Here is a 24657-nt window from a genome sequence, read left to right as displayed (position 1 = left end):
ACTTGCGACCGCCTGGGCTGCCATGAGAGAGGCAAACAGAGCCTTAAGCATAGAACCCGTAACCGAATAAGTATGACGGGCAAGAGACTCCAATCTCCTATCCGTGGCATCACGGAACACGGGGAATCCTCTGCAGGAATCGCAGTGGATTTATTTAAAACCGCAATTGCGTGATCCACTGGGGGTGGCACACACCACCTTTCATCAGTGGAAGGCGAGAAAGGATAACGCAGCTTAAACCTACTTGGTACAGCAAAAGGTTTGCGTAGATTGCGCCATTGTTCCTTAACAGCGCGCTGAAAATCATCATTGCAGGGAAAAACCTGCGGCGTTCTGCGTTTTCTCTGCGTCCCATAAGCCGCCAAGGCAGCGGGGGGACACACTTCATCCTGCAAACGCAGCGTTTGTTTTATGGAAGCAATCAATTCATCCATGATTGCAAGCTCTTCAGGCGAGCCAGGGGGAGAATTATCAACCCCTTCAACTTCAGCCTCCACCTCGGACCCCACTAGATCCAGGGAGGAGCGGGACCCCGATAAGGAGGCCCCCGCCATAACAACCCCATCACCTTCACCCTCAGAATCAGAGGAAAGAGCAACTCTGGGTCTTTTAGTAGATTGAGCAGCCACCAGCATCTGCACCTGAGCAGCAAGGCCAGCCACAATAGTGGCTAAATCCCCCCCTGGGGGGGAAACAGCGGTCCCCTGGCTTTCCACCAAGGCGGTAGGAACTTTGCCCTCCTGAGAATCCATTGCCCCTATAACAAATGCCGGATAATAAAGGGTTAACTGCCCCTTTAACAAGCGCGGCGAGCGCAGCCCACCGCACCACACACAAGCACAATGAGACCCCCACAGGGACAATAAAACTGACACAGGCAATGGATAGGAAGGATATAACCTGAGGAGACCCTCGCCGCTGCTGCTGCCTCGATCGGTGTTCCTGGAGAAGAGGAAGTGATGCTGCCAGGGCGCTCTATGAAAGCCTATGGGAGGCTACAAGAAAATGGCCGCCATGCATGTAGAACATGCGGCCGGAGCGAGTGTAGGCAAAATGGCGCCGTTTGGCGCAGAAACCGCCGCTCCACAGTACAGTAATGCACACATGTCTGTATATAAAAAAACATGTCAGATCGCCGCAGCGATTGCTGTATAATGCCCAAACATGCCACAAAACATGCCCCACAGCACACAGCTTCTCACACTGACAAGGCTGACACACACAGTGTCACACAGCTCCCCCCCCCCCCCCCCTTGCAGCCCACAGCATGCAGCCGAGAGATAGGGAGACAAACAGTGTGAATAGAGGCAGGTTACACAGTCCCAGACTGACACCCCCCAGACAGACAGGTCCCCACATAAATACACTTACCTCACAGTGGCGTGGGGGACCCGCACAGGCGAACAAGCCGCTGCACATGAGGCAGGGAGAGTCGCATACAAGACGCACAGAATGGGGGTTAAGAAACCGCACAGCGTCCAGTGAGGTAGCCACCTCACCAATCATCCCTGCACCGAACAGGGATGGGTCGTTCACTGTGCCAGGAGCGTTACCTGGCTGAACGCTCGATGGCAGGCTGGGAAGCCACTGACCCACGACCTGCGACCAGGGGGATCAGCCCGAGACCCAGCCCGCATGATCTTCCTCATCCGAAGAACTAACTAATGCTGACAAAAAGAACAGCTAAGTAAAGGTAGAGAGAAAACTCAAACAAAAAATCAAAAAAGAAGAAAGAGTCTGGGGCACAAAGCCCCAGCACAGAGAGAGCCAGCCACTCCTGACAAGCTAGACATTAAAACTGAGATATGGTTGCAGGAAGTAGGAGGGTATTGACTGAGGGGACCACCCCTTGAGGGTGGGATATGTTAAAAGCTTTAATGTTAACATATTCTGTTGCCTAGCTACTCCTTCGGAGCAAAGTCTAATACCCCATATGTGACGAATATGAAGAGGCGGCGACTGTCGGAGGACGTAAGAGAAATATCTTTGAATGGTAGTTTGCTAATTCACCAAGCTAGGAAGTTTCTTTGCTTGGCTTTACAGAAGCTTAAGAAGGTTGAGACAAAGCCTCTTTACAGGTTTTTTAGTACTCATAGCGGTCTGACAAGACTGAGATAAATAAACTAACTATACTGAGGCTTTTGTGCACGGCAGAAGGGAACATATCTACATTGGCAAGCATGTTGCGTGAAACCGTAGCAGGTTGTATGAGAGGCTGGGGGCGAAAAATGTTCCATAGCATCTTCTTACATCACATCTGTGTCATTAACATTTTTCAGGTCTACCTCCCACTTCTGACTCTGGAGGGGGTGGAGATGGAGAAGAAGCCTGATGGTTTTGGGCTTTGGACAATGATAAAATTGCTAAACTAAGGCAAAACTAAGTGCTGAGGTGAGCACCCAGGCAGAATTCAGTGACTGAATCAACATTACAGGACAACCCCACAGTGTGTTTAGAGAGGTTACACCAATCCAGATGCATTGCTTCTATTGTCGTAGTAGAAGGCAGTAAAGAGGTTGATTGAAGAGTTGCACCAAACTGGCCAAGAAGAACCTGGTACACAGACATACTCAAACTCTTAGGAGATGGCCTCTCCCAAACTGCCCAGACCTGCTATCCCAAGGCCCCTGTACCATCCTGTTTCTCAGACAGTGGTGTTATCAATATGGCTGTTTAAGCGTAGGTCTTCCAAGACAGGGGCGTATCTGATTCTGTCATTCCTACATTATTTAAGACCAGAAAAGCCAGTTCAAGAACTTCAGGGCAGATCAGCGTAGGAATATCATTCGAATTGCTCTAAAATCCTCTATGTATGCTGATAGAAGAAAACAACTTTAAAATGTTAACCATATGGTCTCATACACCATTGGTTATACAGAATGTCTTCCAGGAGGCCTTGGGGAACTGTTAGAGATGTCCGGAGGAAGGGGCACATTGCTACATATATTATGGTCTTGTCCAAAGTTCATCTGGAAAGAGGTTCACAGAATAACACAAAAATCCACTGACTTTCCTGTCCCAGAGGGCCTTGCTTTCTCTCTCCTGCACCTCTCTGATATCCCTGACAAGACTTACAAGATTTCTATCTTAGGCCATCTTCTAACACTGCCAAGTCCTGCATCTCTCTACAATGGAAACACCCACAAACCTAGCTTTATTTTGTTATGGATTAACAGTTTAGAGGAATTGAACAACATGGGGAACCTGGTAATCTCTGCCCAGAATAGACATGAGCTTTATTATACTAGAATATGTTTTTTTATTCAGGCGAGGACTCTTTTTGAAACCTGTCCTGGTGAATGATATTCCACTGACTTCATTTTTACCCCACTGTGCCAGTATTGCATTTTCCCTTTATGTCCCTATCTCTCGCCCTCCCCCTCCCCAATTCTTTCTTTTTTCCCCTTTTCCCCACTTATTCTGGTCCCTTCACCCTCAGTCATACCCCCCTTCCCCGTTAAATAGAAAATGCAGTGTCCTACCCATGTCATGGCTACAACTATGCGTTAAGGCAGTTTAAGTCTATAGAATGATCTGCAATACAGGATGTTTTACAAAAGGAACTATTATCACTTTTTAATTGGATTATAGGTTGCTCCTTTTTACAGGTACTCTTCTTGCCCTCTGTTTTGCCCCTTATTACAGTAATATATATCATACTTGTTTAATGTACCTTTCTGGATATGCTTTTTTTTGCACCTGTGGCCAGCAACAGGGAAGGTTTTGCTAAAGGCCAGTGGAAAAGGATAGCTATTGCTCAGATTTGTCCTTAAATGGTGCTCAGAGGTAGTCTCTGATCAACACCAGGCTGGAGAAAACTAAGGACCTGGCTGATTGAATATGCACAGGGATTGTTCCCATAATTCCAACTCCGCTTGAAGTAAGCAATACCAAAGCATGGAGTGAATTGCCTGGGATTCAATAATTATGCCATCAAAGGCAGTGTTTGAGAAGAAGGAAGAAACATTGGTCTAAGAGACAGGAGGTCCAGACTCCAGATGAAGTGGCAGCTGCTACAGTCCATCTGTAAGCAGACAAAAGAGATCTAAGTATTAGGGCCTCTGTAGCCAATCCAGGGCTATTAAAATGACCAGGATGCGTTTCAGCTTAATTCTTCTGCAAATAATATTCAAGGGAGCAAGTACATAAAAAAGAACCATGATTAAGAAGAAACAAGGGAGTCTGCTGCCTCTGCTATGGGATCCCTGAACATGGAGATTAACCAAATTTTCTTGCAGATGGCAAAAAAGAAGCTATCAGGTACATGTCTGACATTTTCCACTGAAGATAAAGCTGCTGGAACACCTTCAATTAAAATAGACTGGTATTCCACATGCAGATGTTGACAACTTAGAAAATCCACCTGCCTTTTCCAGAAATCTTGAATTTGTGACCTGATCTTCTGGTAAGCAAAGATTGTGAGCCTATTTCTAAGCAACTACTGCTATTAATGTGCTGTCTTGATTCTTATGCCATAAACAGTATGTCACCAGTGTGACATTGTTGGATTAAAATCTGATGGGGCGTCTCCCCAGGAGAACCATGCAGTGTGGCAGGCACAAGTAAATTGTTTATAACTCCAATGGTTGGATTTCATCCTGGATCTCACTATTGACTGCAGATCCTGTACCAACAGGATTCCCTGCCCTGGGTACAATCCTAGCCAGACAGACTTGTGTCTGTGGTCAAAATCTTCCCCCACAGCAGCAAAAAGCAACTGTTTGAGGTCAACATAGGTAAGCAAAGCACCCAGGGGTTTGAAACATTAGTCGAATGGCAGAGATGGGTCTCCCCTTACTCACAGCCTTACTTACAGGTAAGTCTTCAGAATCAGCCTGTGATTTGTGGTCATTCTGGCCCAGAAGCTGGGGAAAGCATCTCTGCAGTTAATTCTCAGATCTGCGGTTTTGGCATAATCTTAAACAGTATAACAGTGGAGAAAAGAGACGGACCAGAAAGGGGTCAATACAGTGACAAGCAGAGTGGATGGCTGGTGCAGTAAACTGCCAGGCTTTTGCTTAAGTGTGATAACAGTGCATTCAAGAGAAGAATCTACAATCTGGTAATCAACATGAAACTACCAGCAGCTACCGGACTGAAGAATTCTCTAAAACTAGGCTTGAATCCAGTAGCACTGGAGACGTCTTAACTCTTTGGGACGCTAACCAAAACAAAGTCCTAAGTATCAGGTGTATAGCTACAAGGGGACTGGAACTCTTGCTTTGCAAGTGAGAGTATAATCACAGGTAGAAGAATATTCAGTGCTGTGCCACCAACGAATGCTGGAAAGCTGCGCTGGAATAGATGTCCTACCTCCTCAGGACAATAAACTAAACTGAGTTCCTAAGTACGAGTAAGGTTAAAACCACTTGGAGGCTGGCTTTTTTTGCTTAGCATATTGTCCAAATCTCCTACAGTATTATTACACACAGGTAAAATGATTAAGTGCTGTGCTATCAATGTACACTGGAGTAAATTAAGAACACACAACAAATATGTCATATGTTAAAATACTAAACATGCATTCTAATTTTATTAAGAAATTATACATTCAAAGAGAAACAAGAGGCTGCCTCCAGTACAAAGGTTCAAATTTAGATGTATACACTTATTTACTGTTCTCAGGGGAGAAAAGGGTGTAAAATTAAAACCGATTAGTATTAATCACCCTATCCTATAGTTCATCACTACTTACAGGCTGTATGTCTTTATGTTCGCATTTCTTCTAAAGCCAGATGTCCATCATCAATGCAAACACCAAAGATCTCAACCACTTTGGCAGAGAGAAGGGCTGACCACTTGTCTACTGACACTACTGAGGATGATGTGTACATAGCAGGAACACCTTACCCACCCCTCAACATGCCCACCACTACCTTTAGCTGGACTTATTATTTAACTTGAAACTTAATATACTCACTTGCCCTGTTTCTCCATGAGTTTTATCAGTTTCTTTAAAATAGGTTCAATTTTCTGTAATTACAAAAAGGGCAATGGAAAGTAAAATGTAAAGGCATTAAATTATGTATATCAGCAGCTGTTTAAAGAAAGTGTAGCTAACAATCTGTGCAGCCAAACAATAATGATGCAATATACAGTACAAAGAAACACCCCAAGTTTTCTTCAAAATTACTATTATGTAAGACAAGTTTTCTCATCGTGCAGGAACAGGATGGAAACCAAAATTTCAGAGCCATGATCCCAGTGCTAGTATCTTTAAGCACAGAGCAATTGGTCTTGGTTCAGAGGATCACAGAGCAGAAGTGGTATTGCAAGCACAGGGTTTACATTAGGGAGGATTGGTTTTAGGGTTCAGGATACAGGGAGGACAAGTGAAAGGGTAAAGGTTACAGGGAGTGTTTTAGGGTTAAGGTAATAGGGAGGGTTAGTGTTTGGGCTGAGGTAATAGAAAGAGTTAGTGTTAGGGTTGAGGTTACAGGGAAGGTTAATGTTTGAGCTAAGGGCTCTTTCACACGGGCGTTCCGTATGTCCGTTTTTCATCCCATCCGTTTGCGGATGAAAAACTGACATAATGTATCTCTATGTAAATACGGATGTCAGCGGATGACCATCCGCTGACATCCGTTTTTCGTCAGTTCAGCTCAGTTTTTTTGAACGGAGGAGAACTCTATTTTTTCTTCCTTTCAAAAAACGGAACGGACGCATAAACGGATGTCAGTGGTGTCATCCGCTGACATCCGTATTTACATAGACATGCATTATGTCAGTTTTTCATCCGCAAACGGATGGGATGAAAAACGGACATACGGACCGGATGACACAAGTGTCATCTGTGTCCGTTACAAAAAAAAAGGACCTGATCGGGCAAAAAAAAAATGAAAACCCGTGTGAAAGAGCCCTAAGATTACAGGGAGGGTTAGTGTTAGCTTTCAGGATACAGAGTGAACTTGTATTAGATCAAACAAAGATTGATCTTATACCATCTAATCTTATCAAAGAGAGAGACTGAGGGAGACCTCTGGGTAGGGCATGCTCTAAGAGCCAGGACCACTGTACCAAATCTACTAGTGCCAATCTTCCTGCACTGAAATCAAACGTAACAGGAAATTAGGGAGGTTTTTTTTTTTTTTTTAAACATTTTATTGAAAATTTTTATAGGCATATAGGTAGGGTTACGTTGAATGCACATACAAAAAGTAGAGAAAACCGAAATACAGTTTAAACAAACCTCAGTAATTGTAACAATAACACGTGACTAGCGGCACACAGTCAATAACAAAGAACCTATGGAAGCGTACAAGGGAGAAAAGGCACGTGAGCTAGTCCTGGAAGTTAAGGCAGTATGAGCCATAGAGAGGGCGTTTGAGTAACAAGATGGACTCGAACTGAGGGGGGAATGTGTGCCCTAATGGCAGAAGGCACTGTGGGATCCCTTGGCCGCATTAGAGAGAGATGCGGTCCATGCGATGGAAACTTAGAAGGCCCCCGGGTATACGAACGGGGGGGCAGACACCCCCAAGGGGAACACACTGTGTCCGTGATCCCCGAACGAGCTCCCGAGGGGGCTACGAGAGGACCATATTCAGGGATAAAAGGGAGCAAGCAGAGGGAAATGAGGGAGGGGGGCGGAGGAATAGTAGGTGCATGTGGACTACCAGGTCGTCCACAATATTTCAAGGGATGGGGGGAGAAATCAGGGGGTAGAACAAAAAGGGATGGGAAGGTGACTACGAGACAGGAACATGAGGGGCAGACAAGGAGGAGAGGAAAAAGCGAGGAGAAGAGAAAGAGAAGAAAAAAAAAAAAAGAGGGGGAGAGAGGGGGGAAGGTATAAAAACAGAAGAACCTGTCACATCCGTGACTGAAAGAGGGAGAACGCTACCGGTTAGCCTGCCGTGCTTAGTAGTTTGCTATATTCGGAAGAGAGGGAGAAATGCAGTAGGGAGGTTTTTACGCTCCTTTCACACTGCCTCACTGCAGTTTGGCTGCAGCACAGTGCATCTGCGGTTTTCGTGCAGCTTACACACCATTTCCCATAGACTTCTATTAGGTAAGGTGTTTTTGGTACATTTTTTTGAAAGCACACCAAAAAGTCCTGCGTGCTGCATCTTTGTTGCGCGTTCAAAAAAAGCACAATCTAATGGGAAACCATGGGTGACCCACCTGAAAACTGTGAGTAAACTTTGGTGCACCAGTGCTGTGGCAAAACCATAGTGCAGCACTTTGAAACTGCCCTTAGTTTTGATGATACAAGATGAACTGGTATTAGGGTTTCAGAAAGAGTAACTGATGGGGGACCTTTGGGTAAGGCATGTTCTAAGGGACGGGAGCAATGTTTCACAATTACTAGCGTCAATCTACCTGAACTGAAATCCAAAGTAATAGGAAATCAAATAACTCTCCCTAAGCTGAAAATGATTGGATATGGGTTTGACTATTTTACATATTTAGGGTAAATTTGTATTTTAGATGCCCCTTACAGGAAACCTGCGATAAAAATATCGAGGCTGCTATTGCTGATCACATTTTTCAGATGCTAGTTGCACACCTGTCCTACTATTTTGGCTTCAACATTTGGCTCATTACCTAGGACTAATATGCAGCAAGGTTTTACTATAGACTCATTGGGCCATTAAATTCAGTGCCTTGCGAAAGTATTCGGCCCCCTTGAACTTTTCGACATTTTGCCACATTTCTGGCTTCAAACATAAACATATAAAACTGTAATTTTTTGTGAAGAATCAACAACAAGTGGGACACAATCATGAAGTGGAACGAAATTTATTGGATATTTCAAACTTAAACAAATAAAAAAAAAAAAACTGAAAAATTGGGCATGCAAAATTATTCAGCCCCCTTAAGTTAATTCTTTGTAGCGCCACCTTTTGCTGCGATTACAGCTGTAAGTTGCTTGGGGTAGGTCTCCATCAGTTTTGCACATCGAGAGACTGAAATTTTTGCCCATTCCTCCTTGCAAAACAGCTCAAGCTCAGTGAGGTTGGATGGAGAGCGTTTGAACAGCAGTTTTTAGTTCTTTCCACAGATTCTCGATTGGATTCAGGTCTGGACTTTGACTTGGCCATTCTAACACCTGGATATGTTTATTTGTGAACCATTCCATTGTAGATTTTGCTTTATGTTTTGGATCATTGTCTTGTTGGAAGACAAATCTCCGCCCCAGTCTCAGGTCTCTTGCAGACTCCATCAGGTTTTCTTCCAGAATGGTCTTGTATTTGGCTCCATCCATCTTCCCATCAATTTTAACCATCTTCCCTGTCCCTGCTGAAGAAAAGCAGGCCCAAACCATGATGCTTCATGTTTGACAGTGGGGATGGTGTGTTCAGGGTGATGAGTTTTGTTGCTTTTACGCCAAACATAACGTTTTGCATTGTTGCCAAAAAGTTTGATTTTGGTTTCATCTGACCAGAGCACCTTCTTCCACATGTTTGGTGTGTCTCCCAGGTGGCTTGTGCCAAACTTTTTATCTTTAAGAAATGGCTTTCTTCTTGCCACTCTTCCATAAAGGCCAGATTTGTGCAGTATACGACTGATTGTTGTCCTATGGACAGAGTCTCCCATCTCAGCTGTAGATCTCTGCAGTTCATCCAGAGTGATCATGGGCCTCTTGGCTGCATCTCTGATCAGTCTTCTCCTTGTATGAGCTGAAAGTTTAGAGGGACGGCCAGGTCTTCGTAGATTTGCAGTGGTCTGATACTGCTTCCATTTCAATATTATCGCTTGCACAGTGCTCCTTGGGATGTTTAAAGCTTGGGAAATCTTTTTGTATCCAAATCCGGCTTTAAACTTCTCCACAACACTATCTCGGACCTTCCCATGTGTGTTTCTTGTTCTTCATGATGCTCTCTGCACTTTAAACAGACCTCTGAGACTATTACAGTGCAGGTGCATTTATACGGAGACTTGATTACACACAGGTGGATTCTATTTATCATCATTAGTCATTTAGGAGATCCTCACTGCACTGAAAGAGAGAGTTTGCTGCACTGAAAGTAAAGGGGCTGAATAATTTTGCACGCCCAATTTTTCAGTTTTTTATTTGTTAAAAAAGTTTGAAATATCCAATAAATTTCGTTCCACTTCATGATTGTGTGCCACTTGTTGTTGATTCTTCACAAAAAATTACAGTTTTATATTTTTATGTTTGAAGCCTGAAATGTGGCAAAAGGTTGCAAAGTTCAAGGGGGCCGAATACTTTCGCAAGGCACTGTATCATGTTGTTCTTCCAGCTTCACTACAAGTGACAGTACAAAGCATGCCACTTGAGCGTTCAAACCTCATAGGATAATTGTTTATTTCAGTTAGCATTTGCAGCATAGATCTGCTGAGCGAGTATGAAAAATTATTTTAGAAAATCAGCCCCCAAAATTAAAATTCATAATATTTCAATTTGTGTGAATAGTTTATGTTTATAAATTTTAAGCAAATGTTTCCACTGACCTCTCTGTCACCATAGTCAACTCCAGGAAATTTAAAGTAACATGCTCTGAGGGCACAAACAATTCTTAACGGAACCACTTCTAAAAATTTTTCCATGTAGTCAATTGGTATCAAACACAGCCAGGATTGTATTAGTAATGGATCCACCTGCAGCAAATATTTCTTGGTATCCATCTTTTGAAGAATATCACTGGTAACAAAAACAGAAGAATAATCCAAGGGAACAAAATACACAGATGGTAGAGAAAAAAAAAAAAAACTTGAGAAGACATTTACAGTCATGGTTGTGTAGTTTAATTTATTGCACCTAAAATGTATAACAATATAAATATAATCTATATAAATAAGAAAATTATTATATTTCATTGACAGCAGCCCATGTGACTTGTAAATCCTCTCCATAGTACATTAAAAAAAAAAATTACGTCAGACTTTGGGTTTGAATCTTTAAAAATTAAGAAACATTAACGATTTTACATCCTTTTTACATCCTATTTTAAATCCTTTCTTGTATTTCATTAAGGGACATAGGAATTTAGATGCAGTCAGGTTATACTTTCACTTTCAAGAGGATTGGTCACCGGCAAACATAAAAATCCTAAGCCCTCCTCCAGTATAAGCCCCCTCTACTCAGTATGCCTGGTTTTTGAGGAAATGCAGTACTAAGGACATGAACAAAAACACAAAGGAATAGGACCGGTGTCCCTTGATAGTTTGATAGCCCTAAGAAAAAAAAAAAAGATTTTATGGCAAGTACAAACATCAAATTTTAATTCTTCTTGCTATTGATGGACACACACATTCAGATACAGTTTGGACATCCAAAATAAACTCACTGAGGGGTGGTAAGAGCAAACAACCTACAACAGGCTCACTAGGAAGTCTAGGGACCACCTGCAGCCCAGGAGCCACCTGAAGAACCTACACTCAAATCTGAACAGATGAGGTAAGGCTTCCTACTAGGTAGAGGAACCTGCTAACAATACCCAGGGTAAGAGCATGGGGGATTGACCTGATGCTCCAGATAAGGATGGAAGGACACCACCTAAATGCACTACACAGAAGAGAAATAGCAAACTTAACTATAACGCACAATGTGAAGTGATCAACAGAACAGGGAACACTGGGGATAACCCATGGGGGGTGCAGGTAACAAAGGCAATGGAGTAATAATAAACAGGTTCAGGCAAGAATCCACTGTCTTCACAAACAGAACCAAGGCCTAACACAGTGTTCGACAAACCCCGGTCGCCATGGCGACCAGAAACCGCGTCCTGGCTCCTGATTTGCCGCCAGCCCACTCTCTGACTGACTGCCCGGACACGCAGCTCAGAGTGTCAGGCAGCTGATGCTCCGCTCTCCCCCTCCGTGTTTTCCCTGGAGCCGTGCAGTAATCTGAAGTCCGGCTGTGAGTAACATGAGAGGGGCGGGGCCGGCCTCCTCTCCTCTGCCAGAGTAAGGTCCGTTCCTGAATGGCTGCTCTCTGAGCTCTCCTATGCTGCCCGTAGCGTCCTTATCAGGCTGGCCTTCCTCCCCCCAGAGCGCACAGCGGGAGTTCAGACCTTGGAGAAGAGTGAGGAGGAGGGGGAGGGGGACCCGGCAGCCTATGTGGCCTTTACCTGACCCTGCAGGCAGACTGTCACTACTGTGAGGGAGGGGGGGGGAGAGTTGTGGTGGAGGATAGAGCACGGGGGCTGCCTGTGTGTGTTCTATGTCCATGCTGTGACACACTGAGCCGCTGTTCTCATAGTGCAAAGTTGTTTAAGGTGTGCTGTGAGGTGGAGGAGGGGAGATGAGGCTGGCATGCTTTAAAATTATCTTTTTATGTCCTCTGATAAAGCCCTGTGATAAAGCCCTGTGATAAAGCCCTGTGTATTATCAACAATCACCACAGGGGGACACACAGGCAGGAAGTAGCTGCAAAGAGGCAACAGATCAGCAGCGCTGGGATACTTCTTTCATCCTTTTCTATGTTTTATTTAAATGTCACAAAGGCTTTATTTTGATGTGCAGTTGGGTGGTAAAAATGTGCTGTAAAGACATGTTTTTGCCACCCACCAACAGCCACCCTTAAGCTACAATAGGCAGCAGATGAAGGTATTTTACATGCTGCAGTCATGATGCATTCGCATAAAAGGAGTTTCCCCTATAACAGGTTTTTAATGTCATTCTTTATGGCCAGCCCATAACCTTGATGTAATGCGTTACATTGGAGTTATTGACTGACCGCTCTGCTGTAAGTTAGAGTTAGGGGGCGCAAATTACTTGCCCTGACAACCCACGCTACCAAAAAAAAAACTGGCTCCTAACTTTTTTAGCTGGCTCCTAGATTCATAGTAAATTTGTCAAGCCCTGGCCTAACATCTCTAACCCTAGGTTTTGTTTCAAAAAGAAGTATGGAGTTTAAAAAAAAATGCAGCATCAATCTGGACCTGCATCTGTCCCCCGCCTGCTCTGCAGTGAGAATTGAGCGATCAAACACTAATGATTGCTCAGTTCTCCCCTCCGCTCTGAGCAGAGAGGCAGGACTGACAGTCTCTGGCTCTCTGCTCCCCCCCCAGCACTCACTGGAGTGCTGGACTGTGGAGAGGGCAGGAAGGTTTGGCTTAGGTTCTGAGGTGAATCGTCAAGAGGCGGAGCCTGGTGCCAATCCAGGGTTCTGTCTGGATCCCAACCATAGGGATCCCAACCATAGGAGTGGCATCAGCCAAAAACAGATTTTAGCCCTATGACCCACAGGAGAAGTATAGCCAAAATAGATTGGCTATAGTTCTCCTTAAGGGGACAAGGGCTCCATGATTAAGAAAGGCTACCTAGCCTGACAAAAACCACGCTAAGTGAGCACAGAAAAAAATGTACTGTCCAATTACAACCCAACAGCTCACAAAGGCATAAAGAGAGGGTTTGATCCACAAAATCAAAATACAGAAAGAAAAAAAAGGTGCACCAAAAAAATGGGGATTTTTGACTTACCGTAAAATCCATTTCTCTGATGTTCATTGACGGACACAGCTCTTCATCTTCATGACCATAGGGTTATAATGCCCCCCTACAGGAGTAGGACACTAGGTAGCGAAAAAAGCTTGAGCATGCCTATGGGGCAGTCCCTGGAGGTATACTCCCACTTCCCACTATAGGTATTCAGTTTTGTAACAAGCAGTGTCAGAAGAAAAAAAACCCAACTCCTCCACCGGAACACCACAGTAGACTTGTTTAGTCTTGAAACCAGATGATCCACATTTGGTGGTACGGTCCATCTAGCGGATACCGCTTCCGCGAAGGTGTAGCGCCTTTTAAAGTGCTTAGGCACCACTAATATTTCATTAATGCACCCCCGCTGTTCATTGATAAGGTTGTCAAAAAGTTCAGAATAGGGAAAAACCTTGCCCGACTTCTGGGATTTGGGGGTGCCAAAAGACACCTGCATCCCTAGAATCATCCGCCATTTTTAAGGTTTCCCACACTAACACTATAAGTGCCTCCACCAGCGTTCTTTCCCGCGGGGCTGCTGACGAGGATGCATCCTCCTTGCCATCAGAATGCGAAGACGCAGATCCACCAGGATGGCATGCGTCCACGGCGGCCAGATCTACCTCAGAATCTGAGGATACTAAAGAGGCAGGGGAAGGCATAGGGAGCTTTCTAGTAGTGGCGTTTTTTTTAAAACGAAATCCACTTTTGACACCAGGTTTTCTATAACTGCTGTAAATGCAGACAGGGGCTGCGACCCGGAGGGTCCTGCAACAACACTGAGGGGTCTGTGGGTGGGATTTGGTCCAGGGACTCCATATTTACTTAATACAAAAAAACAGTGTCACTTTAAGAAAAAACTGCAAAAAACGCGATCCGAACCGCCACAAGTCCCAGCCCCAGCACAGTCTGTAGCAGGGTGAATGAGAAATACCTACAGGGACCCCAGAAACATACCACCAAAACGAGATGGAGGGATATAGAAATGTTCTGTGCAGAGAAAAAAAAGATCTGACACAGGAACAGCAAATACCTGGGTCATGTACTAGAGTCACCCTAGCTTCTCCCTGTTGTCCAGCGATTGTGGACTCCAAGAAAATGGCCGCCCCATCCATTCCTATGGGGGAAACTACCAAAACATGGCCGCCCATGCATTTAAATGGGAACATTTTTACATTGATGTAGAGTGAAACTACAGCAACATGGCGGCCCGCACGGTGCGCCATGCGGTCTCCAGGACCCCCCAGGGGGGTCAGACAGTGGCATCGGGGGGTCCCCAGGAGGGGCCCCTCCAGGATAAACCTCCCCCCCGCGCAAAACCGCCACATCGGCCGCAATACATCTGCCCCCCTGAGGTAGGACAGTGCTTGTGGGGGGGAAAAGCCTAAAGGGGGGCCTTGTATCACCAAGAGGCTAGGGGAACTGAGGGATACCCGAGAATCCGACTTTCCCAGAGATGGGCCCAAGTCCACCCCGAGAACGCCAGAGAAATGGGGGGGACACTTACTCACCATACCAATGGCATCAGGTGGGCCTCCACTCCGAACATACTACCTCTTCTCCCGGGGTGGGGATTCTGACGGCCAGGGGGTGTTCATCGGGGATCTGTCGTGGCGAGGCCTAGTCCTGGACTATAACCTGGGAGACCTTAAGGATCTAGCATATCCAGTCCAAAACCAAGCCGGCTGTTGCTTGTAGTTCTCTCAGGAACAAAACTAACTAAAAAGTAAAGTCTTACAAAAAGGTTCCCAAAAAAAAAAAACAGCTAAGACCGAAGTCCCAGCAGGGAACTAGGTCCTATTCCTGAACTAGGCAGAATAAACTGAAGCCTATAGCAGAGTGTGCGGGAGTATGCCTGCAGGGACGGCTCCATAGGCATGGTAAAGCTTTTTCCTGCCTAATGTTCTACTCCTGTAGGGGGCAGCATAACCCAATGGTCAAGAATTATATGGAGCTGCATCGGTTAATGAACGATAGAGAAATTCCATTTTCTCTTTCGTTCATTGATGGACACAGCTCTTTATATACATGACCATAGGGACGTGCCAAAACAGTGTCAAACATGAGGGGTGGGAACATAAGAAAAACAAACTTACCCAAGGCTAAACATAGCCAACCAGGTAACTTGGAGCTCACCTGAAAAAAACACCCTCAAAGAGGACAAGTCCTCTAAATCAGTGTTTTTCAACCACTGTGCCGCGGCACACTAGTGTGCCGTGAGATATTGCCTTGTGTGCCGTGGGAAAAATTCCAATTTAATCCGAAGCTTTGGCAGTTCGCAGAACCGCCTTACTGACCATCTATCATCCGCTCGTGTCCTGTGGCTGTGGCGGCGGCGCTGCTCTCTCTGCCCCTGTCCTGTGTCCTGTGGCTGCGGCGGCAGCGCTCTCTCTCTGCGGGGAGCACTGGTTGCTAGGCTAGAGGCCACTTAGCATCTAGCAACCAGTGACGTCACCCCTTCTGAGCCTCTTCTCCTCCAGGCCGCCGCCCCGCCGCCTCCCAGTCCCCCGCCTTTTACAATTTGGCTCCGCCTCCACCCACTGTCAGCGCGCACTGCACTGTCTGCAGGTGCGCAGCGTGGGACTCACTGTCACAGAACCTGAAGAAGAGGAAGACTGTGTCAGACAGCACGTCGTGGTGGTGACAGGCAGCCTGGGCAATATTATCAGGTAGGAGGACATTGTGGTGTGGTGCTGGGTCTTCAGGATTGAGGCTGGCTCTACATTGTTGCCTGCCCTGATGTTGGAAATTGATGATGAATTTACTGTACAGCAGGTGACATTGTTTTTTATTTATGGAATTTTTACCAAAATACTTTTCCATGATTTGTGTGTGTTTATTCAATTTTGGAGGTTATTGGGGATCAGATATTTGGGGGCACCTTTACTATAAACGGGCTTCCACTCTAATAGGACCCCGGCACATGCCCGTGAGTCACATGATCCCTTCTGGGAGCAAGATGTAGAAATTACATCTTTGTCTCCTCAACCTGGGAACAAGTTGCCTTACAAAGAGGGGGGGGGGCTTCATTTCGAAAGGTACCCTCGCAGTGTTAAAAGGGATGTGGCCTGGTATGATTCAGAAAGAGGGGGTATGCTGCCACCCCATGCTCTCTGCGCAGCCTCCCCCTTGGAAGGCACCTTGTCCCCACCACCACGCATTCATAATAAAGTAATTATAAAATAATTTCTTTGTGTTTATTTGATTCCTATTCAAGAGAATTACTTTATATACAGTAAACCCCCCTCCATTGCGGGGGTTACGTTCTGGACCCAGACGCGAAAAGTGAAAATCCGCTAAATAGAAAAAGCCTATTAAAATGCACTGTAGGCATGTTTTTTTTACTGTCACTGTACGTGTAAAAGCATTTTAAGGTCTTTAAACACACTTTTAAAACAATAGAAACTTATTTAAACACATAAAAGATACTGAGAGACATAGCAAGAGCTATGGAAAACACAAAAATATTTCATTTTTAAGGATTTATATAGTAAAATAACATTACAAAAATAAACGCAATATACCGAGACCGCAAAAACTGAACCGCGATGGAGCGGGGGTTTACTGTATAGTCAATATAGGCACAGAGTTAAATTTTTTAACATTTTCTAATGGTAGTGTACCTCGTGATTTTTTTCATGAAAAAAGTGTGCCGTTGCACAAAAAAGGTTGAAAAACACTGCTCTAAATAGCAGCCTGCAAAACTTTGCAGCCAAAAGAAGCATCTGTAGATGCCAACACATCAAATTTATAAAACTTTGTGAATGTGTGCATAGACGACCAGGTGGCCGCCTTGCAAACCTGCACCACTGATGCCTGATGACCGAAGGCCTAGGAGGCACTAAGCGCCCGAGTAGAGTGTGCCCTGAAAGGGAAAGGCGGAACCTGACCCTTAATAGAATAAGCCTGAACCACAATCCATCTGATCCATCTGGAAATGGTCGCAGCAGAAGCAGCCAGCCCCTTACGAGGTCCATCCATAAGGACAAATTGTGAGTCTGACTTCCGAAACTACTCTGTAGCTGCCAGGTACACACTAATTGCCCGAACCACATTCAGGAAATGCAAAGCAACTTCTTTAGGATGCATAGGCTTGGGACACAGGGAGGGCAACACAATGTCTTCATTCAGATGAAAATTGGAGACGACCTTTGGAAGGAACAACGGATATGGCCGAAGAACCACCTTATCCCTGTGAAACCACTAGGTAAGATGAACGACAAGACAGCGCCGCCAGCTCAGTCACCCTGCACGCAGAAGTAAAAACCACCAAAAAAGCCACCTTCTGGGACAAAGTAAGCAGGGGAATCTCCCGAATATTTTCAAAGGGAGGTTTCTGGACAACTGACAACACCAAATTGAGGTCCCACAGTGGCATTGGAGACCGCACCGGGGGAACCAAGTGTCTCACCCCCTGGAGAAGGGTATGCACCAAGAAATGTGTGGCCAACGGATGTTGAAAGAAAATCCCCAAAGCCGGAGACCTGGCCCTTGATGGTACTCAAGGCCAGATGCTGCTCGACCCCTTGAAGGAAGGCCAAGATCCGAGTCACCGAAAAGGAGTGAGGGTGAACACGTAGGGATTCACACCATGAAATGTACGTCTTCCAAGTAGGACAGTAAATCTTCCTGGAAGTAGATTTTCAGACAACCCTCCATCCTTCAGCACCTGGCTTTCAACAGCCAAGCCATCAAAGCCAGTGACTGTAAAGCAGGATGGAAGATCGGTCCTTGGGACAGCAGATCTTAGCTGAGAGGAAGTCTCTAAGGAGCATCGGTGACCAGCCATACCAGATCGGCGTACCAAGACCAGCGAGGCCAGTCTGGAGTTACTAGGATGACCGGAATCCCTTCCGCCTCGATCCTGCGCAGGAGTCTCGGCAGAAGCTTGAGAGGAGAAAAAGTGTATATCAGACGATACTGACTCCAGGGAGTCACTAAGGCATCTGTGGCATCGGCTAGAGGATCCTGAGACCGTGCCAAAAACCTCCGTACTTTTCTGTTATGGCAAGAGGCCAACAGATCCACCTTGGGAGTCCCCCACCGGAGACACAACTGATGGAACACCTCCAGATGAAGTGACCATTCTCCTTGGTCTAACGCCTGTCTGAGATAGTCCGCCTAACAATTTTCCACTCCTGGAATGTGCACAGCAGGGAGGGCTGGAACGAACCGTTCTGCTCACCTTAGAATGCCAGCTACCTCCAGAGCCTCCAGAACACTTCTAGTGCCCCCTTGGTGATTGACATAGGCCAAAACCCCTGAACACACTCTGTGCCAAAGACGCCTTCCTACCTGCATAGGCTGGCATCTGTGGAAACAACCGTCCAGTACAGGGAAGAAATTATTTTCCCAGAAGTGCCAAAGAACAAAGCCACCAAACCAGGGACCCCCTTGTGTTCTGGCTCAACAGGATCAGATTGCCCAGAGATTGAGGATCCTTGTTCTACTTCATCAAAATCTCCTTTTGCGGAGATCGCTTTTGAAACTGTGCAAATGGAACCGCCTCCAAAGTAGACACCATCAGGCCCAGCACCCACATGCAAGCCTGCAGAGATGACTGTCTGCTGGACAGCAGAAGCCAATATGCCTCCTGCAACTTGTGAAGTTTTTCCAGAGGAAGAAATACTCTGGCCGAGGCCAAGTCCAGAGTCAGACCCAGACAGTCCAGGCTCGTGGACGGGACCAGAGCAGACTTCTGAAGATACAGAATCCAACCAAACAAGCATTTGCAGAGTAATCTCCAAGTTGGCCAACAGAGCAATCGAAGACACTGCTCGCAAAAGCAGATCATCCAGGTACTCCAGTTTTGCGATCCTCCGCTAACGCAGTAATGCTAGAACCGGGGACAACACTTGTGAAACCCGAGGAGTGGAAGCGAGACCAAAGGGTAATGCCACAAATTGATAATGCCCCTCGCCTACGGCAAAGCGGAGGAAGCCTTAATGGGCGACACATATGGGGATGTGAAGGTAGGCGTCCTTGAGGTCGATGGAGGCGAGAAAGTCCCCCTGATGTAGGGATGCCACCACCGTGCGAATGGCTTGCCCTCCTTCCTGAGAACCGGATACAGGTTTAAGTAGAAACCTTGAAACTTGAACAGGATCAATCATCCCTTGAAGTATCAAGTCTTACGCTGCCCCATAGAGATCCTTTAAGCGATCTGGGGATGAGTGCAGGTTGGAAGGGACTAGCCTTTCCGGGGGATATGATCGAAATTCGATCTTGTAGCCGGGGCGAATGACTTTGTGGACCTACTTGTCCTGAATCAGAAGGGTCCACGGATCCAGAAAACAGCAAAGACGTTCCCCCACCCCCAATACGGGTGAGGGCGGCCCTTCATGCGGAGGAACTTTTGTCTGCAGGTCTGGCAGAACCTGCTGTGGGTTTGCCCGACCAAGACTTCTTGGAACCCCCAGTGAAGGCCCTGAAGGGTTTAGATCCCTTGTCTTGAGACCCCGAGGGATGAAAAGGATGCTTGTGAGCGAAAAAGGAAGGTCCCTGTCTGCGATGGGACTCCTTACCCTTGGAAGCCTAAGCAAAAAGAGTACTCTTTGCCCCCGTGAGGCCTTTGATGATGTCATCAAAGGAAGCTCCAAACAGGCGATTCCCCACGAATGGAAGATCAGACAAAGCCTTCTTAGAAGCTTGGTCTGCAGATCAGTCTTTTTAGCCAGATAATGTGCCACAGGACCACTGCTGAGACAGCCACTCTAGAAACCAGTGAAGCAGCATCCAAAGAGGTGTCACAGACGAACTGTAGCCCTTAAACCAACTGATCCGCCAGCGCCACAAAAGTGGGAGTGGTTTCTCCTCCAGGTCCCGGCGTAACATTTTGGCCCATTCAGTTATAGCTTGTGACACCAGGGTGATGGTAAACATCGGCCTACGTGCCGACCAAGCCATAGTGAACATATGGTGGGTTAAGGCCTCCGACCTCCTATCAGCCGAATCTGAGAAGACCGGGGACTCTTCCAACCGGTATTACAGTGGCTTTATTCAACCTGGAAACCGGGGAGTCAAATACAGGAGGTACAGTCCATTTTTTAAGGAGGGACTCCTCATAAGGGCACCGCATTGCAAAATGCTTAGGGATCGCAAAAGTGCATTTTGGGCACCCCCACTGTTTTGAGACCATATCATCAAAAAAAGGTGGGAAAGGGAAACACATCAAATTTATATCTACTGCAGGAGATGAGGTGTTCCTATGGTTTGATCCACCAAAGGATAAAGGGATCACAGGCTTGTGGGGTCTGTGCGACCCACCTGTATCTGCTCCAACATCTGGGGAAGAGACACCTCCCTTTTCAAAGAAAGGATGTCGTTGGAGATTGCAGTTGAGGCTAGGAGACTATGAGAGTGTTTGACCCTACAAGACGTGGCTAATGCTGACCCTCTTCACGGCTTAGTGTAACATAAGTTATACGTCTAAACCCCTTGTCCAATCCTATCATTTCAAACCACAGATATTGCAGCAGATATAAATGGTTAGTCCTTTGAAATTATAGAAGAGCTGAAAAGGACAAGAGCAGCGATTACCCACCAGGGATCCATCCCATATCACATCTTGCAAAGGAGAGGAGTGTTTGTTTATTCACAGCCCTACACATTTATATATCTGGTAAGAGGCTTACCTCCTTCCATCCCACCTGGGAGGCATTAGTGGTTTTATCCCTTTGGCTTTCTTTACGGTGTGTGATCTCTGAAGTGGATCTTATTTACATGCCCTCATTATTCATCTTTCTGGTAAGAAGCTATGCTGGTGGTGGGATACTGAACACTACTCACTTGGTTTCTACATTTTAACCCAGCGGTTTCATCACGGACATTTTCAATTAGATTTTATCCTGTGTAATATTTGGGACTGTCTTTGTCACGATTTTGATTTGTGTTGTCACCCAATTTTTGATATCCACTGGTGATTCACTGTATTATTTGTGTATCAATTTCACTTTGTACCAGCAGTTTTTTATTTTCATTCATTGTTATGTATGTCACATAAGCAAATTTGGTTGGTTTTACTCCAGACCCTCCCTTCATGTTTGACATTATTCACGTGATTTCATTTGAACCTTTACAACATTTGATTGGTTAGCGCACCTGATACACACATCCCTTATTCACTTCTCCATAATTGGTTCTAAGGTTGCAGCTTTCCATTATCTTATCAGCACACTTATTTTTTCACTCAGTACAATAATGGATTACATTGCTTACTTCGCTGTCTGCTAATATGACCTTTATTTGTCCTCTTATAGTGCCTCTTGTTTTCCTTTATCTTGTATGACGGTTCTCCACTGTATGTACCCTAAATACCCACGTGTTTCTGCTATTGTTAACCTTTTCTATTATAATTCAATAAAAATAGATTAAAAAAAAAGGTGGTTAAGGGTAACACCCTCGCCGCTTTGGAGGACCTGTGGGTGCCAAAAGGTGACCCGCGCCTCTGATGCGTTAGTCGCATCTTCCATATGTAAGGTTTCCTGCACTGATACAATCAGTGCATCCACTAGCACCTTTTCATGTGCAGCTAGGGGAATCATCCTCACTATCTGAGCAAGCAGGGTGTGTAGACACAGACCCGAAGGGTAACTCACATCCGCAGCAGTCTAATTAGACTCTGGATCTGATGAGATAGAGGAAGCAGGTAAAGGCAGGGACACTTTTTGCTAGTCCGTTTGCCCAGGACCAAATCCACTTTGGACACCAAGGACTCCAGGACAGCCGTCGGTGCAGTCAGTTGCGGGGCCCTGGGAGGGCCGACAGCCTCTGAGAGGGGATCAGGTGGTGAAAGATACTTCAGGGACTCCATGAATGGAGAGGGAAACCTGCACAAAAAAGTGTAAAAACACTGCAAGGGACACCCCACCTCGCTGTCGGCACAATAAGGTCCAGCACAGCACTACCGCTGTAATAGCAGAAACAGGGAGAGAAAACCTCACAGGGCACTTACCGCCACCGGTCAGCACACAGCCTGAACTATCTGCACACCATGCGGTGATCAGGAAGATGAATATCCCTGTATCACCACTAGAGGCCGAGAAAGGACTTCCCACTGCTGAATCACCGACCATCTGACTCCAAAAACATGGCCGCCACTATTTGCAATGGGAAACCATAGCAAAATAGCCACCGAGGCTACACAAACATGGTCATCGATCTGTAGCACACAAGGCTACAAGAAATTGGTGGCCCTGGTGCAATCCCAACAGGAAGGGAGGCATTAGGGGGGGCACCAGGCCCATCCCCGACTCGAGCAGCGATTGTTCGGTCACCGGCGGCACCCCCCCCCACACACACACCCATCGCCAGGGCAGAAACCCATTTAACTTAAAAAAAGCATGTTCGTCTGGGGGGGGGTCAAGGGTGTGTGGGCAGATGGGGGGCACAGGCCGTAATAGACCATCCAGCTTGGGGGCAGGGAGACGCGAACTGGAAGAGGGGGGGGGACAGCCAGTTCCCACACCAGGAACAGGGTGGGCACCGCTCAGGACAGGACACCGCTCCATCTTAATGTGGGTGCTGTCGGTCAGGAGGAAACGCTGTGACTCAAGCCGAAACCAGTTGGTATGTGCCTTCGCGAGAAGTTTAACTCGCAGGCCAGCCTCCATCCAATGGGGCTATGTCACAGCCAACCTAGTGCAGAGCTGTGGTCTGCACGAGCTTGCTGGCCGGACTGGGGGGACCCTAAGGATCTAGATTATCCAGTTCATCGCCCAGGCACCTGATTGCAGATTCTCACAGGAAAAAATAAAAGGAGGAATAAATTAAAATTTAAAAATAAAAAATTGCCAGGACCAGAGCTCTCAGCAAGGAACTAGGTCCTTACTCCTGACTAGGCAGAAAAAAAACTGAATAACTATAGCAGGAAGTGGGAGTATACCTCCAGGGACTGCCCCATAGGCATGCTCAAGCTTTTTTCTCTGCCTAATGTCCTACTCCTGTAGGGGGCAGTATAACCCTATGGTCATGAAGATGAAGAGCTGTGTATGTCAATGAACGAAAGAGAAAATTAGGCCTCAGCTCCAGCTGTAAAGATGAAAAGAATTAGGAAACCATGAGAATGTACATAACTGAAAACACCCTTGCAGATACTCCAAAGTGATACTGAAGCCTGCAGAAGAAGTTGTGGAGCAAGCTTACTGACATGCTTCTAGGGAAGTCCTGGTCAACCCAGGTCAAATGAAACTAACAAATGCTGAACCAGAGGTAGGAACCTTAGCCAAAAAGCATCTACCAGATGAACAGTAGGAAAAAGGGATGTATCTGGAAGATTCTCCCTAGAAAGCTGCTTAGCTAAAAAGCAGGAACCAATTCCACAGTAGAGAGGTCCCACAAAGGTTTCCAGATTACTGCTGTCCCCACCAGAAAGTTTACTCCAGTGATAATCTCTACCCTCTTTCATGCATAGGATGCATGAACCTGATCTTCCGGTATAAACACTAGTCGATGAGTAGAAGTAAATCCCAAGTCCCTTGGAGGGACCTTTTGAAAAAAGCTTATACTCTCAGCCGTGTTCAATGCAAAGGTCATGCTACTCTCCTTCTCCCAATGACTCTCAGCCCTAACCAAAGGTGAAAGCATGGCAGCACCTGAATTGTATCTAACAGATCCAAAGTAAGAGCTAAAGTCAAGTTTGGGCCCCCGCGAAAAAAACGTCCTACATGTTCAGAGGAATCAGAAAGTGGATCCAGGGATGGAGTTGCTCCAATGAGTCATAGGTCTCAGATACAAGGGAAAAGGGCTACCTACAGTGCATGAAGAAGTTAAGGGATAACAGCAGGAACTACAGGCCTGTCTGGAACCCAAACCAGCTACCCCACCACACTATCATCTCTCAATAAAGGTGGGGGAATAAACTCCTTGGCTGCTAACAACCCCCTCTACCTGAGACCAGTGGCGTTCAACACTGGAACCCAACAAGTACCTAACCACTTAGTTCTTAAAAGGGCTATGCTCCTCTGAAGGGGGCAGACTCACAGATTCAGGGAAGCTAAATATCTTATCTAGTTTGTCTTCACAAATAGAGATACTAGAGGTGGGGACTAGGTTAAAGGCAGCACTGCGGGAACAGAAGGCGAGCTAGAGTAACAATGAGATCCAGATCCCTGTTCAAGTGGAGGTCAGTGAGATAGTGGACCATATAAGTCAGGGAGTCCCTCTAGATAAGGGAGATCATGAAAGGTACAATGCACAACAAGAGAACATTTCTGTTGCAAGGACTTTAGGTCTTTCTGAGAAGGAAAGCCCTTACAAGTTAACAATAGG

At 46.0% G+C, this 24657-nt stretch overlaps 1 protein-coding gene across 1 annotated transcript in view; it reads right to left on the bottom strand.

Annotated features, from left to right (window-relative positions):
* LOC309553784 (E3 ubiquitin-protein ligase RNF213-like) overlaps window positions 1-24657 on the bottom strand; it is a 678906-nt gene that overhangs the window by 583041 nt on the left and 71208 nt on the right. Inside the window, exons 8-9 of the mRNA XM_082255197.1 lie at window positions 10420-10609; window positions 5921-5973 (exon numbers count right to left, since the gene is read on the bottom strand). Coding sequence (XP_082111323.1) covers window positions 5921-5973; window positions 10420-10609 — 243 coding nt within the window. The remainder of the gene's footprint in view (window positions 1-5920; window positions 5974-10419; window positions 10610-24657) is intronic.

This window comes from Pelophylax lessonae (assembly GCF_965119305.1).
Source record: "Pelophylax lessonae genome assembly, chromosome: 4".
NCBI lineage: Eukaryota > Metazoa > Chordata > Amphibia > Anura > Ranidae > Pelophylax > Pelophylax lessonae.
The sequence above is the reverse complement of the archived record's forward strand: the minus strand, read 5'-3'. Positions and strand labels throughout refer to the sequence as shown.